The 19,057-nt window shown below is 37.6% G+C and overlaps 1 protein-coding gene across 2 annotated transcripts in view; it reads right to left on the minus strand.

Moving 5' to 3' along the window:
- Nucleotides 1–19,057, minus strand: part of SLAIN1 (SLAIN motif family member 1) — a 50,040-nt gene that overhangs the window by 22,369 nt on the left and 8,614 nt on the right. Inside the window, exon 3 of one of the 2 annotated variants that reach the window (XM_068929416.1) lies at nt 286–435. The exons of the other annotated variant lie outside the window; for it this stretch is intronic. Coding sequence (XP_068785517.1) covers nt 286–435 — 150 coding nt within the window. The remainder of the gene's footprint in view (nt 1–285; nt 436–19,057) is intronic. 2 annotated transcript variants of the gene reach the window in all.

The following is a 19,057-nucleotide window of genomic DNA, read 5'->3' on the forward strand; positions in this document are numbered from 1 at the left end:
AAGTTGACACTGTTGCCAATCACACTCTTACGTAATCCATCAGCGAGAGCCAGGTTCTGCTTATTAGCACCACTTTTCTACAACATACTGCATAACAAAGAAGATAACCTCTAACCTTAATTGTTAATCGTCAAATTTTAGGTCATCCTTCTTTTAAAAATTTCCCTCAGAGATGAGAGTCTATTACAATCATTTGTAGAGTGCATTGCAGTTAAATGGCAGCATGATTAGATTTAATTAAGCAATTTTATAAGCTCTATAAGTCAATAAAAAGTTAAGAATTACCTGTCCGTTCAGGTGTTAGTATTGCTTTACTGGAGGTTTTAGAGAAGCTGGGACTATTAAAGCCATTGGTATATGGGGTGAGTCTTGCAACAGGGCTATAGGGAAAAGCCAAGGAGACAGGTGTGGAGAAGAGGTTCCGCCATCGGCTAGCTGTTACAGATGTGAGGGAGAGGGGAAAAAAAGATTTATAGTTATAAACAGAATAGTGCTTTTAGAGTGCAAATCATCTAATCAATCTCTTCATTATATCTTGTTTACTTATGGCAAAAATGGAAAATAATGTCCAAAGCTCAGCAACAAAATAGAGGATTAGCAGAGCCTTCTACATGCAAGAGTATGTTCCAAAAAGTTTTCTAGGAAATATGCCTTATTTACCTTTTTCTGTATGTACACCTTTTTAATATATTATTCTCCTATATCACTGTATGTCAACACACTAAGAAACAGAGGAAGTAAGAACCATTCATTACAGTTAATAGAGAAACTCCCAAATGAAATTTGCAGTGATCTTCAAGAAACTGTTCACGGCAAGCAGTCATCACACAACTGAATTATCAGCTATGAGAGTTCAGAGATACAACAGTAAATTATGCCTAACCATCAAGTGTTAAAAACAACTGTAATCCCATAGCAATCTTTTAAGCTACATGCCATATTTTTCTTTTTTTTTTCTTTTTTTTTTTTTTTAAACTGCATCAAATTCGTGATTACACAAGCATGAACTTTTTCCACTGTTTTTTGAGGATCAACCAAACAATGGAACAGGGTATCTCTTTTTCCATAGATTACTTGCAGTAAGGTTGCAAGGCATCTGGTCTGTTCGGCTACATCACAATAGGCAAAAGCTAAAGGCTTATTTAATTTACATTTTCTTAGCCCGTTCGGGAAAAAATTAATAAATCTGTAGTTTGGTTTGCTTATTTTTTAACATATGTTCAGAAGGCAAAATATCCACCCATAACAACATCCATATGCTCTTAAGAAAATAAGTATTACAAATAAAAGCCATTATAAGTAAAAGGAAAAGGCAAAAATACAAAAATGTATATTTCAATTAAACCGTTCAGATACAGGCAGGCACGTACAGACGAAAAACGAAGGATTCTATCACTATTTGCTTGTGACAGAATCTGTTTTGTCCTGAGAGATGTTATTCACATAGATACAAAGGAAGAAGGTAGGAACATATGCCTCACTTAGAAATCAATGGAGTAACTTCAATGCTTAACAGGGTGCACTGCTGTGTCAGATGCTGCAAACCAGCTTTCAAAACCAGAAGGGTTCAAAAGCTAAGTCTCCAGCATATGGTTAATTCATATCACAGATCTGCTGTTTATTTGGACCTGCTGATCCAGTTGTCTTAAACACTCACAGATACTCAAATTATATTCAGTCCCTCTTTATTTTAAACATCTACCCATCACCAATATGATTTACCAGGACATATGAGCTTTATTCTTTCTTCTCGTCAACATTAACATAGTGGGTGGCCACGGGAACAGAAGGGAAGCGTATCCTATTGGCAGGTCCTCAAATTCAGGGTTCCCGCCTTTTAGGGCGGTTTGTCAGCCCACCAAAAGATATTATTTCCCACCAAAACCTTTTACTTTGTCCCGCTCAAAGGTATTCTTGGGTTTGTAAGGGAAAACCAGCCTTTTCCACTCTTCCCACTAGCGCTGCTAAACTTAGAATACAGGAAATATATATATATTCCTGTATAGAATACAGAAAACTGTTCAGTCTTAGCACCAGAACAAAGCAGTCTGCAATGGAAAGGAAATAATGGCAATGCTCAATCTCCGTAGGAGGGGGCTAAAGAGTAACAAGACATAAAAATTCAAATTGTGATCTTTGTTGTCACCCCATCAAAGAATTATTGCAATTCTCTAATTTTTCATGATGTTGATCCCTTCAAGCCTAAAAAAAAAAATTTAAAGCTCTGGCATCATATCTAGGAGTTGCATCAGTACCACTCTTAGAAAATTGCTCAACACCTAGCAACGCTGCTATTTCTTCCAAATAGTGCCATTTGTCCTTAACATTCATTAAAGTGATCAGCTTGAAATTCAGGCATGCAAGTGCCACAGGACAAAAAGGAAAGCAAACACAGATGAACATTACTCTATAAAATATTAACTAACACAACAGTTGGGGACCAGTTTCAGCCACAAAGAGCTAAAAGGTATGAATTGATTTGAAACATTCAGTTAAAGAAATACACATGACAGTCTTAAAATCATATCCACAGCTAACATTTGTCACTTCCGCTACAAGTTATCAATAAGGAGCAAAGTTCCTTGCAACTCTATTCTTCTGTCTTCACACAAGGTTCTGTTTTGTAACCATTTGATCATTTGCCAGGCCAATTAGCTGCCTGCATGTCCTCACCCACAGATGTGGTCAACCGTATAGCACAAATAAACATCATTCATTACTCTGTACAATAACCACTATGAACAGGCCTACCAAGCACAAAGCAACAGTTATTGTGACTATGAAAGCAAGAACCCACACTAAGAACATAACTAGCATTTATGGTAAACAAGATTCCAAATTATTCTTTCAAGCATGCAGTCTCAGAAAAAGATGGAAGAGGAAGTGAATATATTCTAGAGATACACGAGACTAAAATAACCCCTGACTCTAGAATTATTGGCTACTATGTCTATTTAAATTTCAGCAGAGGATTGACATTTCATACTTACGGTTAACTCCGTTGTTTAGAAACAAGGACAGTAAAATATTTTCATGAGGTATGAAATGGAAATTTAAAAACAAAGTAGATACTGAATATGTCTATAATATTAACAAAGATAGCAAAACTACATTTTAGACTAAAGTCTTTAGCTATGCCAAAAACATAAAAAGTACATAGGAAGCAAGTACTACATACTTCTAAGAAAATACATGAGAGAAATGCAAAATTTATAAAAATCACAGATTTGTGCAATGGATATTATTTTACTCCAACCTGATTTTGAGACTGTCCAGCACAGTAAAACATCACTATCGTATGCAAGGATTTGCATTTTATTAACTGTCGCATGTAGGCTATCTCCAGAAAAGGAGACAATGTTGTTAAGATCTTCATTTTAAATTTAAAAGCACAGCTGGTCAGCTCTCTATTTTATAACATTTGTACCTTTTTCTTAAAGCTGCTTGTCCACAGACCATGTAAGAAACCCACCTACCCTTAACAAAACAAAGCAAGTTTCTAATCCTTGTAGCTGAACAGAAACATGAATAAACCTGCCCTGAGTACCTTATATCGAAGATGTACTGAAGAAAAAAATCATCAGCCGTGGAAAGGAAAGCAGGGATACATAGAGAATCATCAAGACAAAACAGAAGGAAAATCCATTTGATTCACTGATGGTAAAGAGGTGAATGCATTAACAATTTGATTTTTTGAGGCATGAAGCTGTTTATGCTCTACAACACAATTACTACGTGTCCCGGTCTTCAAAGTCTACAATTAGATCAGAACTGTCCATCTTTTTGGATATGATTGTCTTGATCTTGATCAATTCTCAGAACTGGATTACTAACAATATATTGTGTTCTACAATGGCTACTATAATATTTAAAACAAAGGCTACATAATCATATCCTTTAAAAAACAAAACCTTTACTTTAAAAAAATAAAACAGCAGCAAGAGGTCTGTTCATAACTTTAAAATATTTACTAACACAATTGAAAGTTTACAAATAAAGTAAGACCTTATTTTTATAACTTCCCTGAAGATCTCAAATATTGGCCATATCGACTCTTGTTGGTAACTGGCATACAGTAAGAACTGATGAAATATCTCACGTGAAAACTTGAACAAGAAAGCAGATCTACAAAGTTGCATAGCTCAGAGGGAATGGAGCACACCAGCACATGACGTGTCTTCCGTTTTTCATATCTCTATTATTTTTGGGAAGTTCTAATAACCTGTATCAGTTTGGCTAAATTCTGTAACATGGTAATTCACTTTCACTCTAAACCACACAAGTAAGTATTTCTTTGCCATACAGAAAAAATACATGGTCATGAAGTCATACATGTGTTATACAACTAACTAGCCATACTAAATTTTATCCAAGTTTCTAGCTAGCTTGTTTATCCTCTCAATTAGCTTAAATTTTACATAAGACTTCAGGTCATATTCAAAAATACTCTCTAGACTTAAGTTAAAAAAATAAATTAAATCTCATATATTCTCATACTTGAAGATGGATACTAATTACATACTCTGCGTAAAAATTCTCTTTTAAGCCAACAATAGGAGGAGGATTTACAAGACTGTCAATCCAGCAAGTTCAAAACCGTAAGTCAAGATAAATCCAAGAGTAAACGAAGTTGTAGGTCTTGCTCTGCACTGTGGTCATGTTCTACCTCCGTACAAGGGCAAATACCACTTCCCTACTGACACTGTTTCCTCAGCGAAAGAAACCCAAATCACATCCTTTGTGTGCTCTCCGTATGTGTGGCTGTGCAGCAGTTATGCTTAAAAGTGAAATACCTGCTTCAGAAGTGAAATTCACAATCCTGCATCAGAAAAAGAGTATGTATGTACAGTCCTTAGGTCTGCTTCACAGAGTGAGATATTCATCTTCTGTATTCAAAATAGAAGATCTGTAACATCTTTTATCTTTAGGGTTTATTTGGAGCGTATGTTTCCAAGCTTTCTTCTGCAATTACAAGTCCTAAAAACTTACTCTTTTTTTAAATTTGAATTTTTACTAGTTATATGACTACCAATTCCAGGACTGAGGAAATATTCTGCATGACGCAGAATGGCAACGTTTTGCTCCAGTAATTAACTATATGTAAGAGTACTGAGTTGCACTTGCAAAACTGGAAGTCAGTCTGGGACTTGCATACATTCCCATCTTTTTGAATGTTATTGTACAGTGAATGTCTTGACTTTCCAGGCAGCACCCTGTTACTTCCAGATTAGCAGTCTCCCCCAGTCATCAGCCATGGCTGTTTCAACAACTTGTTTCAGCACTTAGCTCAGTGGTTTCATAACCATAGCAACAAGTCCCTCCATCAGCCAGTCAGCAGTAGGAACTTTGCCTGGAGCACAGAGCCACATTTCATCTGCTCAATGTACATTTTCAGTCACTTTGAATCTGTCACTGTCTGAAACTCTTTCCTTGTGCTGCCATTCCCAGCTAACAGAACGCTCCTGGGGCTCGTTTGCTGTCCCTTGATTTCTTACTCAAGAGAGGCAAAGTACCCTCTCTTCCCCCAGTACAACGATAACAGAAACAAACTCCACAGATGTAGACTGCACAAGGGGAGTCCTTTCAAGGGCCGGTATATAAGAGTCCCTGCAATAACACTTCCTGTACATTTTTATCCTTGACCCTTTGATTTAAGGCTGAAACTGAACCTCCGCAATCAGACTGCAATGGCAGCACAATAACGTCCCAACCACCTTCTTTGGTTTTGTTTTTCCCATAGATGCTATAGATGAGTTGCCAGCTCAGTTATCAGAAAACTAATTTTACTGTTATTACCAAAATCTCTTTCAGAAGAAAAGATTTTATCTAACTCTACCTCTGAAAAGTGTATGCAACGATTTTCGAAAGAAATCCATCGATATTTGTAACGTTTGAAAGTAAAGGAAGAGAATCCAGAGCTAAAAATTTAGTACTCCTGTTAGAAACTGACACGCTGTAAATAAGTTACATACATGACAATACTTCATCTGCCAAAGAAATACCTTTCTAAAGCCTAAACAAAGCTCTTGCATATCTCAGCTAGTGCGAAACTACATAACAATGAAATGTCTTCATTTGATTGTCTTTTGTAACATAACTTCTCTACAAAATGTTTAAATTTTTCACATTGTTTTAGCAAAGAACATAAGAGATTGCTGTGTAAAGCAGAAAAGAGAGATGAAATACTCTTCTCACACTACTTCAAAAATAATCAAGAGCAATCAAGCTCAGTTTCAAATGTAATAGCAAATGTCTGATGAAAACAACTGCCATTACAGTTAGGAGACACAGTAATAGACTAGGACCAGCTGAGAGAATTAATAAAGACTGCCTCCTTTCCTCTAAGTGTATGAAAATTGAAAAATAGTATTAGCTTAAATATGTCAGAACTAGGAGTACCTGAAAAGTTAAACTCTTCCCTAACTCATAAAGCAAGTCCTTCTGTAAAAATAATATAAAAACATTCAGTATTCATGTACAATAAGAAAGCAGGTCAGCTCCTATTGACTGGTGTACTACTATATAAATATATAGAACTGCAATAGTTCTTACACCTCAAGATTTGTCCCAATAAAAGTAGCATAGCCCTCTTTTAAAGATTCAGTTGGAAAGTCTATCTAAATTGCAGCAGTCCTGGATTTTCACCTAGCACAGCAGAGCAATGTAACCAGTGGTGGTGTCTGACATACTGCAACTGTTGGAAAAAATGTAAATCTAAGTAAAATTCAGGAGTGATGCACTTTATCAGAAATATTCCAACTGTGCCAATGATTACTGATCAGAGTGGGAAGATCTGTATGTTTTTCAAGGTAGATGCACAGCTACTCTACCCAACACAATATCTCAACATAACAGTGAAAGGCTGGCATGAGAACTGTCTTTGGATGCACTGAATACTGGGAAAAGACACCATTACTTTCCAACTGCAATGCACACAAACCTTAAAGCACCCTTTCCCAACCCAATTTTTTCAAGTGATTTTTTTGCAAAATATTACACAAAGGACTAGAAACAAACTGGAATTAAGAGGTATGACTTACACAATTTCTGTAAAAAAGGATACTTTGCCTAACTATGTGCTTTGGAGGGCTGGACTGGGGTTCTTCTTTTTGTTGGCTAGGTAAACTTTTCACCAATGAGTTAAGTAGACAAGCACATAGGCTTTGTGAAAAATGTAATAGTCTTACCGTTCATTTTCTTCCCGAGTGCACAACTCTCTCCACATGAATAGGCCTCAAAGCAAGTTTTCAGAGCAGAGGTAATAGCCATACTTGACTTCCAAATTTCCCTTTCTTAAGGGATCAGTCAAATATTATGCTGAACTATTACATCACAGGCATGACATAGGCCCAGAACATCTATTCCCTCCCCAGCTCCTTTATTCAGCATGTGGCATTTCATATACACTGCTAGTCTGATGTAGTTTCATTCTGTTTGGTGGATTCTTCATCAGAGTCCACACATATACAAGCTCTCGTATTTCAACTGATTTGCAATAGGATACAACTTCCTAAGCATTCACATGTATCATTACATAAGGCAATCTGGAACCAAATGTACCCTTGACTTTTTCCCCCCCACTGTTATCATTTCAGTCACTAAGAAAGTTCATCCTACGTAATTTTAGGGGCAGTCCCATAATAGCAATCCTTACTAAAGGACATTTCGAATGCTAGAAGTTTACATGGTCTTACGAGGAGATTATACAAATTCACAGAAGAGAAATTCACCAAAGGTTACTACATCAGAAATCACATCTGGTTTCGGCTCTGAGCCGAAAATACCTCCGAGAGAGAGTCAAGGCAAGTATATAAGCTATTTCCCCTTGTTCTTACTCTCCCCTAGCATCCATTTACGACACTTTTAGACAGAGGATTCTGGGCCACATAGACACAATAAAGATTCTCTAGTATATAGATATATGTGGCTGACCTAGTCACCACAAGACAGAACATGCTCAAAAAAGGAAGAACAGGGCACAATTCACCTAACCTCCACTCTAAAATGACATGAATTGTACCTGTTTGTCTCTGCTGACTACAAGGAGAGCTCACGTGACTGGCTCAGATACCGTCTCGACATATATTCAAACGAAACCCATTCTGATAGCATTCTTTACAGAGAACGTTTTATAAAGAGAGCTTAAAAGACAACTCTCTTCTGCACGGCCAGAGAACAGCAGTGCTTGTATTCATCCTATCTAAACAGCTTTAGCAATCCAACTAAAATTGCTGAACATCCTTCTCGGCAGCAGTTCCCATTTAAAGGGGAACCCCTTGCTACCTTCCTACATCGTGATGCTTTATCCTAACCCTCCCTATGCCAGCCTCCTAGTTGTACTGGTACAACTGTACCAGCAAGTACAACTGCCCTTGCAAGACTGCAGGGTAAATCAGATCAGTAATCTGATCTGAGTTAAAAAGACCCTTTGTTTGTTTGTTTGGGTTTTTTTAAAGAACAAAGAGATTCTCAGTCCCATTTACTAGGAAGTTGGTACCCGATTGTATCGGGGCCATTAAGAGAGGGATGAAGAAGCAGAAAACAGAACCAGAAAGGTGAGCCTGCTGAAGCCAATATTGTCTCCAGAAAAAATGCTTGTCAGAGAATGGCCTCTCTGAGGTGTCTTCAGTTAGGTAAGACTAATTCAGTGCCTGCACTGCTTACGTATGTACATAGCACAGAGCAAAGCTATGTTACTGGCATTTCCATCATATTTTATCTTTACTACTTTGTTCCAGTTGTCTGTTGCTAATTGTTAACCACCTTATGAATTCATGACTCCCTGTGCTGTTGACATGGTGAAGAAAAATATTTCACCATGATGTGCAGACAAGGTACATACGGCCACAGAAACATCTTCTTCCGGTTCTGAGCGTGCCAGCTGGAGAGACTTCCTGTATCTGCCTGTTCTCGCTATGAACTATCAGATTGCTGCTTAAGCTAACTCAGCACGTACTAAATTAAATGGGCAAGGAAGTCGTCATGTTATCATCTCACCCCTCCCCCCCCCCCCCGCAGGGGTAGCCACTCCTGTAGGCACAGGTGAAGTTAGAACAGGATATACATCTCTGCCAAAGAGAAAGCAGATTGCACTTCCATGGAGAGGGGTAAGAGGAAGACTCAGCTACACCAACCTAAGATCATCTTATTACAAAATTAGTGGATTCACAGAGACTTTCAGGTGTGTCTATACCATGACAGAGGAGAGCACCCAGCAGTCCCAAACAAGCTCTGATGTGTGTTTGTGGAGGGCAAAGGAGATTCACTCTTGGCAACCTCATCTGAAATCAGGCTGTTTGCAGGATTTGTATTGTACATATTGACCCTGGGCTAAGCTTCTATAAGTTAAAGTGTTGGCCAGAATATATGCGATTAATATTTCCTATATCCATATAAAATGTGTCAAGGTACACCACTGATTTTCAGGTGTATTTTGAAGAAGCGAAGATAGTTTAAAGTCTAAATGTCGGGATCATAATGTAATCAAGGTATTCAATAAAAATGCTAAATAAACTATGTTAACCAGAAGGAGAGGAAAATGTCTTGGGCCCAAGAAGCAGCATTTGCTGTTCCAGTACCAAATCAAAAAGGATGGGTCATTCCATTTTGAGACAGAGAGTAGTTATCAGAGTTGCTATTTTGAGACACTCTGCAATCCACTTTACAGAAAGGGGCAGGGAGGTTGTAGCTCTACAAACCTTCCAGGGCACGCACTCCTGAATGCTCTAATTAGCCATCCTCACAAGCTGAGATTCTGAAGTTATATGTAAGTTCAATAACGCATGTTGGAGGTATTTTTTTGTTGTTTGGTTGTAATACTGGCTCGTTACAGCCAGTCTGTGCACTTCAGTATCTTCGTTGATCATCCTCAAAAGCATCTGTCGACGAAGCTGACTTAAAGTCTGGCCTGCCACTTCTTTGGGCATGGTTATCTATTATTCATGAGTAGGCTCTCAAACTCTTAATGTATATACCATCTGTATACACATCAGTTATTGCAGGTCATCTTCTTCCCTAACCACATAGCTATGTCCCTTGGGGCTGCCCTGATGTGTGAGAGTTTGCTTCAATATCCAAAGAGAAGGAGAAGCAGTTTCATGTATCCTATTCACATTGGGGCTGCATCCACCCTTGTACAAGTCACATAGATGGGGCGATGACAGGCTTTTTCTTAAAGCTGTCTTCTAACAGGCACAGCTCTTTTTGGGAGGCAATAAAAAGCTCCTGATAGCTAGTAAATTTAAATTCATTTTTGGACAAGTTTCCTTATCAAATTACTCCTTGAACTGCTACTCACGACAAAGATGCTTTTCCTGGCATCTCTCTCATGGCTTGCAGATATTTGTTTCTAAAAACCAGTCTCCCCGACACATACAGTCACTTCTTCGGCTTACTTAACAAAGACCAAGTAAGCATGTTGGCAAGCTTACTGCAAGTAAGCAGTATTTTGCCAGTATGGTGTAGGAGGACTTCTAAATGATTCTTACCCCAGTGGGGAAAGTTGTTCTTTATGTTAACGCTTTACAACCACTGCTACGAACTAAAAAAACCTAAAGTTTAAGATGGCTTAAGTCAAGTAACAGGAGCCTGATTTTGAACGCATTTATAGCACGTTTAACACTGTTACAGAGACATATATGGTAGCTAGAGAGGACATGATATGAAAGCTGAAGTGCTAGGAGTATCATGCCAAGCACTCAAATTGGATCCAAGTGACAGATATACTGATGCATATCATCCACGCAGCACTGCATCCACAGTGCGTGGAGGAATTGGAGCTAGGTTGTTTGACATGCCTCTGCACAGAGTAGACAGGCTGTATGTATTGACAGTATCAACTCTTACGGTCTACTCATGTTTTGATAATACAAGGAGGGGTGAGGTCTTCTGCATGTCTGCATATGCTCTGTATGTATTCTTACTCTTCACGACTGCTAAAAACATGAGAGTCAGATATCTGCTTTTTATATAACAAAAAATTACAGGTCTCGTGCATTTTCCTAACGTCAATCTGAGGAGAAAGAGGCTTGTTGTCAAAATCAGCTAACCTAATAGGGTCTTTTAGTGCAGAAATAAGTCTCTCTAATCTCTTGCAACGGTATTTTAGAAGGTTTCAGTTTCATCAGCCAAAAGCAGTTTTAAGATAGAGATGACAGCAGTGTGTCCACTCTTGGAAATGTTTTCACTCCTTAAGGAACAACAGCTGCTTTGTGACCTGTTAAGTTTTTGTGTCTATGTACTGGCAGGTCTAAAATTGTCAGTGCCATCACATTTACCCTCCTGTGAAGTCAGCTTATAAGCTGTGTCACTGCAATCGCAGCAGTCTCAGAACTTTGCTGGACAGGCTCTCTTTTTGCAGTTCTAGTCTCAGGAGTTGAGCAAAAGACTAGAATAGACAGTAGTAAAAATACCATTCCAGGGGAAAAAAAATAAATATCAGCTAAAATTATTCATGAATATATGATAATTATGGTGATAAGACTCAATGACAGTGTAAACAAAGTTAAAAAAAATCGTTGAAAGGATTAGTTTCAGGAAATAAAAGTTTGACATTTTTACATAGATTCCAAGGAGAGCTTAGGTGCCATTCATAAAACGGAGGAAGATGAAGCGGAGCCTTGCCCCTTCCAGTCTACAGGGGAGACCCCAGCGGATTCTACTAGCAGAAAGGTTTCTTATCCCTCTTCTGCTTGATTTAAAGAATAGGCTCTAATTTGTCTCTTAGGTCAGAGCAAAGCTATTATGCAAGGTGTTCTAACACAAAGCGCTCTGAAACTCCTCCATTCTTTTAGTCTATTCACTGAACTAGAGAAAAAGCAAGGTCTACTCCTACTAGTTACCAAGAAGGTACCTAGTGTAGGTGCCCAGACTGGAGTTAATAAAAAAGAGAACTCTGTTCCTATATGCCACATAAGATGAAAGATAGTTCTCCTAAATGGACATGTACTATATCACTAAGCAAATATTATAACAACAATTCATATCTAAGTCAATAGATAAGTAAAAATCTTCTCAGGAGAACAGGTGGCTGCAGGAAAAATATAACTAATTGCACTTCTTAAAAAGTTTCTGGAAGCATAGTTAATTCCTTCTATTTTGTACATTGACTCTTTCCCCTCCTTTCCCATTGAACTTACATGGGCCCCATATGCCACAATAAAGAGTTGCAGGGAAGATATGTACAAGTTTTAAGGGTATCTCATCTGTTACGTTCTGTAATTAACAGACTCATTTAAGGTCAGTTTCCCATCCTTCTCTTAACAGTACAGGATAATAATTACACACCAGGTGGAATCCAAATATACAAGTCTGTTGGGATATTATTTTCTTGTTCATTCAGCGAAACATGAAAAAGATTAATTCAGACATTCACCCTAAACTACATTTTTTCTGTCCCTGTGAGTTACTCATAAATTTCCCTTACACCCAAGAGACACCCTTAAACACATCACAGTTTCCCATACAACTATCTGCCATCTTTACTCCCAGTTTAAACCTTTGGCAGGATGGTGCCGCAAAGGAACCGCTCTATGTAGGGTTTCCAAATCTGACACGCTGGTTCAAGATGCTACATCTCTTCCTCTGCACAATTATACCTGCAATCTATACTGAAACAGACTGTAAGAGCTAAAAGTTAGGCTCAAATCCAGGTTAGAAGCAGCACTGTTCTCCAGTATTCCTGTTGCTTTTGAACAAATACAGCTGGTGTCACTGTGAAGTGCTTATTATGAGCAAGCATTAACACTTTTAGCCAAAGCACAGGGGAAAAAAAAAACAAACAGTACCAAACCCTTCAAAACTACAAAATATTGCAAAATATTATTTTCACACTTTCAAAACTTCAAACAGGGCAAAAACACCATTAAAGTTTAGGATTAAGAAAAAAGTTCTGATTGATGTTTAAGTGACTGCTAAGCAGAAAAATATAACACGAAAGTATTAAGAATACACATTTTAGGAGAAAATTAAGATTCAATACCAACCCATAGCACATTCAGAAGTGCTAATCAGATAGCTATTTCTGGAAAAATGGATAAAATGGCATATCAGATGGTTGATATAGATAGTGTTACTGTTATTATTACTATCGTGTAGGTCAAGGCTTCGGCAATGACAGTTTTTAGCCTAGAGAGAGCAGTCTCTCTGATTTGTCTCTCCATAAGTAGTCTCTCCATAAAGAGAGACTGACTCTCCCCAGAAGTAACACAGAGCACAATCCTAAATTTAAGCTCCTCTGGAATGATTCCAAACATCTCTAAAGAGACCCCTTAAGTCAGCTTCGACTTGCGAGTACCTCCTATAGGAACCTATACTGTGGTGAGAATTGTACAAACATTTAACAAAGACATAATTCTTGCTCATAGCAACTAGATAACGTAGGTATATGATGATATGTAACAAGAGACGAGTATGACATTAACAAAGAACACAGTACAACAAGGAAAGCATGAGAGCAGCACGACAGGCAACAGTCAAAGCAGAGCAGCACGACAGGCAACAGTCAAAGCACACAAGTTGCAAAAGCACCATCAACACAATTATTATCCTGTTGCAACATCTTTTTGCCTTAGGTCATATTTTTCAGGATGAAAGGCACTCTACAGTATTTTTTAACTGTTTCCACCACCAGAATCAATCATTTCCACAGTAAGCAGAAATGAGCTTGAACAAAGTTTGGATGTTTCTTCAAGCTACTCCCTAAAAACCTTTTGTTTCGTTCTTCAGAGTATTTATCTCAGATTTATCAACACCAAAAGTAACATCTTTTTTGGAGTAAACATGTATGTCTACTTACAAACTTAAATGTTATTTATTTTTAAATAAAGATCCATTTATAATGTAAAATACTTCATTGTAATTAAGTGTTTCAAAATAAGTTAAGAACAATTATGAATCACTTTTAACATTGGATACACTAACACAAAACATGATGCAGAAATGGCAAAAAAACTGGTCACACCGCTGAGGGACAGCCTGAAGTAACCTTTCAAAAGATTCCCTCTCTCACTCCTTCCTTGTCCTATTTAGTGTTTGTCTATAAATCACTCTTTCCTCTGCCCTTCTTATTGACTGGGAAGGAGAAAGGAAGGACTACAGAATGCTTTGAAAGCCACTTTGATGGGACAATAAAGAACACAGAAAAGGTTTACTAGTATTTTACCGAGCTATTTGAGGGAAGTGGTGGAATTCTAGGAAGAAAGGACCTTAAAAGTGTTAGGGTACTGAGTCCTCTGTATTTGCAGGCAACAATGAAATACACGGCTATTTTGGACATCACCCACGCACAGGCCACAAAATCCCTTCCTGTACTTCCACAAGATTTAAAACATATTATGAAGGAAAAGCCACAACTATAACTACGCCTGAGGCCAAAATCACAAACATGTTAACAAATTAAAAGCTTTTACTAATGAACCTATATCCAGAATTAACTAGGAAAAATACAAGCTGTACTTCTGAAACCCTTAAAATACTTCCATCAAATTAGCAGATTACATACTAAAGTCACCTGCAAGGTTAATACATATATCACTGAAGAGATTAATGCAATTTTATCACTCATAAGAACAACGCATATTAAAAGAAATGTAACACATCAACATACGTATCTCTAGAAAGCTAAAGAAATCAGACTTCTTTCATAGGAATCCATTTGAGATATAGACCACAGACCTTTTCTCTAAGCGTCTACAAGGTCGGCAAGTAAGTTTCGTGCCTAAGCTCTGATTCCAGTTAATGGAGATCTACAGCTCAATTGAGCTTCCTACATGTAGGCACCAAGTGCCATTTAGACTTCTGTACAAGCCTTTTTAAAGGCACTCTGCCATCTATACGGACAACTAAACCTAGCCCTGTCTTTCTGTTAGCCATAATGCGAATTTAAATACTACCATCAAGGTATGCAGTCAGAGGACTTGGCCCTGGCCAGAGGTTAAGCTAAGTCACAGAATCACCAAACACCTGAGGCTGGAAGGAACCTCTGGAGATCATCTAGTTCAATCCCACTGCTCAAACAGGGTCACCTAGAGCACACTGTCCAGGACTGTGTCCAGATGGCTTCTGAGTATCTCCAAAGGATGGAGGCTCCACAACCTCTCTGGGCAACCTCTTCCAGTGCTCAGTTACCCTCACAGTAAAGAAGTTTTTCCTCAAGTTCAGACAGAATTTCCCGTTTCAGTTAGTGCCCTTTGCCTCTCACCCTATCGCTGGGCACTACTGAGAAGAATCTGGCCTCATCCTCTTTACTCCCTCCCTTCAGATATTTATACACATTGATGAGATGCCCCCTCAGTCTTCTCTTCTCTAGGCTGAACAGTCCCAGTTCTCTCAGCCTTTCCTCATATGAGAGATGTTTCAGCCCCTTAATCTAGTGGCCCTTCGCTGGACTCGCTGCAGTAGTTCCATCTCTCTTACACTGGGGAGCCCAGACCTGAATACAGGACTTCAGGTGTGACTTCAGCAGGGCTGAGTAGAGGGAAAGGATCACCTCCCTCAGCCTTGAGCTGGCAATACTCTTCCTAATGCACCCCAGGATACCCATGCCTTCTTGGCCACAAGGGCACATTGCCAACTCATTAAGAATGGAATAAGGATGGATGAATTGCCCTTTATAGTCAATGGACAACTAGGTTTTTCTAGGTATCTAACTTCTATAATTGTGGGTACTAAAGGCTATGATTAACCTTACTTAACCTCCATAATTTATAAGTGCTCTACTTCTCAAACCCTAACTAAAGGATCATACTTGTTCAAAAACTATCTGTCCTCTGGTAGCTGCAGATAAATTAAGTGAGAAAAGAAATTAATGGATCATGTCTCCTAGATATCACAGGATAAAACTCATCAGCTCTTACAGCAGAATTTGACTCCATTAAACGTCTTCACCAAAGTTAGCCACCTGTAACTATTTGCTGCCATTTGAGCAACACATGCTTCAAGGTGCAAGTCATCTCACCTGAATCAATACTGCATGTTCAGTAAGATCAACGTTGCTACTACATAACAGGGGAAGACATATGAATACAGGAAGAGCCTGTTTTCTTTCTAAAGGTGGAAAAAATTTTATGTTCCAAGTTAAAATGTATTTGCAATGCCTCTCTGCAGTAGGGGAGCATACAAGCTTCAGTAGGCTTTAGCTATGAGTTGTACTGCTATTCCTCCGTTTTCAAGAAAAAGCTATCAAAAATGGCAATACCTTTAAAAAAAACACAAATGCCTTTTTAAAAAGGCTTAGTCAGCGCGTCTTTGAATCCTTGTCTCAAGTTCTTTTGGTTATCACAGTTCTCTAAACTGTAGTATTATCTATGCAGTACAGTTCTGCAGCATCTGAAGTGATACTAAAATCCTAAAACTAATGTAATATTTAAATTGCTCCAAATGGTTTTACAGAAACAAATCATCTAGGTTTGATCTAGATTTTGCTGAAAAGTAATTCTTGTCTTGCAATCAGATTTACGCTACTTTTCTCTCTCAATGTTCTCAGAAGCATTAAGTTTTTAATTAAGCATTCAGTTACACTGTTTGATCAAGACACATTCAATGACTTCAAGAATCACTTAATGACTCCCCCCAAAAGGTGAACATTGCACAATAAAACATTTACTGTAATTATAAACATTTACAGTTATATCTCACTCTAAATTAAAATTAAGAAAATGATATTTTAGTTTTCTTTCATGAATATCTCCTATATAAGAAACTCAATAATTTCACTTTAATAACCTCCTATATCTCAGTCATTTTTACTAACTTATTCTCTGCCTTGCAATATAAAAAAAAAAATTATGATCAAGCAAATCTGAAAATACCCATGCCTCTCAAATACTCACATTAGAGCTTACTGACTACATCTCAGTGTCAGATAGTATCATAAAAGTTCGACTGTATTAAAAGAATATTTTTATGTCAACGTAAATACAAAGCCCTGGTGTAAATGTCATATTTTGATAAAATATGAAGACAGATATGGGGGACATGGAACATTTCGTAAAGCAAGTGCAGATAATCAAGTTGTTTTGAATATACTAAAATGCACGGTCAGCCATCCAAGGACAAAGAATGTATGTCACACAAGACTGTGAACTATATCCTAAACTGAACAACTCTGAAAAAAATACTTACAGGCACAAAATAGTCTGAATAAGAGCTCCCCAAAACATGCAATACCCACGAAGACAAGAACCAAAGCGCTCCCTGAGAGTGAAAGAACGGAAACAGATAAAATTTGAATAAAGAAGCAGGGCTACCTCTAGACACCACATGGGGGAGGCTCCTCTACGTTCTAAAATGCTACGCTCAGTTCTCTTCTGTAGAGATCAAAAACGGGCAGTGAAGTAAAATGAGTATATATGTCAAAGCTATAAGAATATTTTGAGGACTAGTAAACAATAAATAAAACACATGGACAATCAAGAGCAAAAATGAAATATGGGCTCCCCAAATAGCCCAGTTTTGAAAAGATCCCTTTTCCCATAGAGAAGCTATCTTCAGAGAATGAGCTATCAAATGTATCCACATCCATTAATAAAACCTAGTTTTATTTTTAATTTCTATCTGGGCAAGTAATTGCATTTTGGAAACAAAAGCAGTGATTAATAGTCTGCTGAATAATAGCAATTGTACATGTATTCTCAGCATAACTCTTACGGTTGATGCTATCACTATGGCTTTCAGGCATACACTGCATTACAGACTTTGAGACTATACTGCAAGCATAAATTATTCTTATTTTAAGCAAGCCTACTGAAATCCTCAAATAAAATTTGACAGTACTTCTAGTTGTTCCGCCTCTCATGATAAGTTGATGATCCTAGCTCCGTAGTCAGTGCATATTAATAGAACACTTCCATTCTAAAACAGGATAGGTATCTTCCCAAGTGAGGCAACATCTAACACTACTTCTCTGCCAACCTTTAAATAAAGGATGGCAAATGAAGCATCTTCTTGTAATTATAATATCTAGAAATCAATTCTAAGAAAATATTTAATTCTATGAGTTGCACAACAATCAATTCCTAACACATGAAATCAACTGCTTAAACAGCACATTTATTAAAATTTGATAAAAAGTAGGTACAATATAGAAGAGTCGTATTAAAAATGGAAGGGTATCTGTGAAGTGAATAGAGGGAGGTGTCTGATTTTATACACATTTGCTGCCACAAAGACTTCCCAAAAAACACTTCTATCTTGAGGTATATTTGCAGAGTAGAAATGTTCCAGTCCTAGAGAGAAATATTCTATTTGAAATGCAAACACATACTTCTAAGTAGAGCATCAAAAATAAGTTTTCACATCGAAATATACAAATCATCTTCAGCAGCTGTGTTAGAAAATCTAGCAATATCAGCTTTTGCACAGACTCCAAGAACTGCTTGGAATTACACTGATGTAAAGAACAGGTTCCTTCAAACAAATGAAAACTAATAGGAAATAACTTCTACGCATGTGTGTGTGTGCTCTGAGCGCTGAATTTGTACTGCAGTAGGAATGTGCTATACATCCTATCCTTCAAGATGCCACAATCCCTGAAAGGTGTTCGATGCTCATAGCAGTTACAAGTACTCAGCACTTTTTGTTATCAGAATGATATACAGAAAAGAACTGAATCATTCTTGCCACTTCTTCCATTTCTTCTAGAGCTTTAAAAATTTTATTATTTATGATAGAAAAAAAAATCCTGCCATCTGGAAGCACATTATCACTTGCTACCTTAAAAGATTTTATACAGAATTTTAATCTCTATCACATATGAAAAATAAGGATGAGAAAGCTGTATTAATCTTATTAACCAAATCCAAAGCACCATAACATACATCTCAAACTTTAACCTCTATTAGTTTAAAAAAAAAAAAAACTCATTGTTCAAAACAGCACTGGATACAGCTCAAGCATAGGAAACACAAGCTTTCACTTATTTACACTTTCTGCATGTTTCTACTGTTAACAGACTACAGCGTAGAAGTTCCCTGTAACTGCAATTTCTAACAGTTCATGAGATGTTTTTCATATCTTAAGGACTTCAAACTGCATGATTTCACTCTGAACCCTTACTGAG

This window comes from Struthio camelus, chromosome 1, assembly GCF_040807025.1.
Source record: "Struthio camelus isolate bStrCam1 chromosome 1, bStrCam1.hap1, whole genome shotgun sequence".
NCBI classification, from domain to species: Eukaryota; Metazoa; Chordata; class Aves; order Struthioniformes; family Struthionidae; genus Struthio; species Struthio camelus.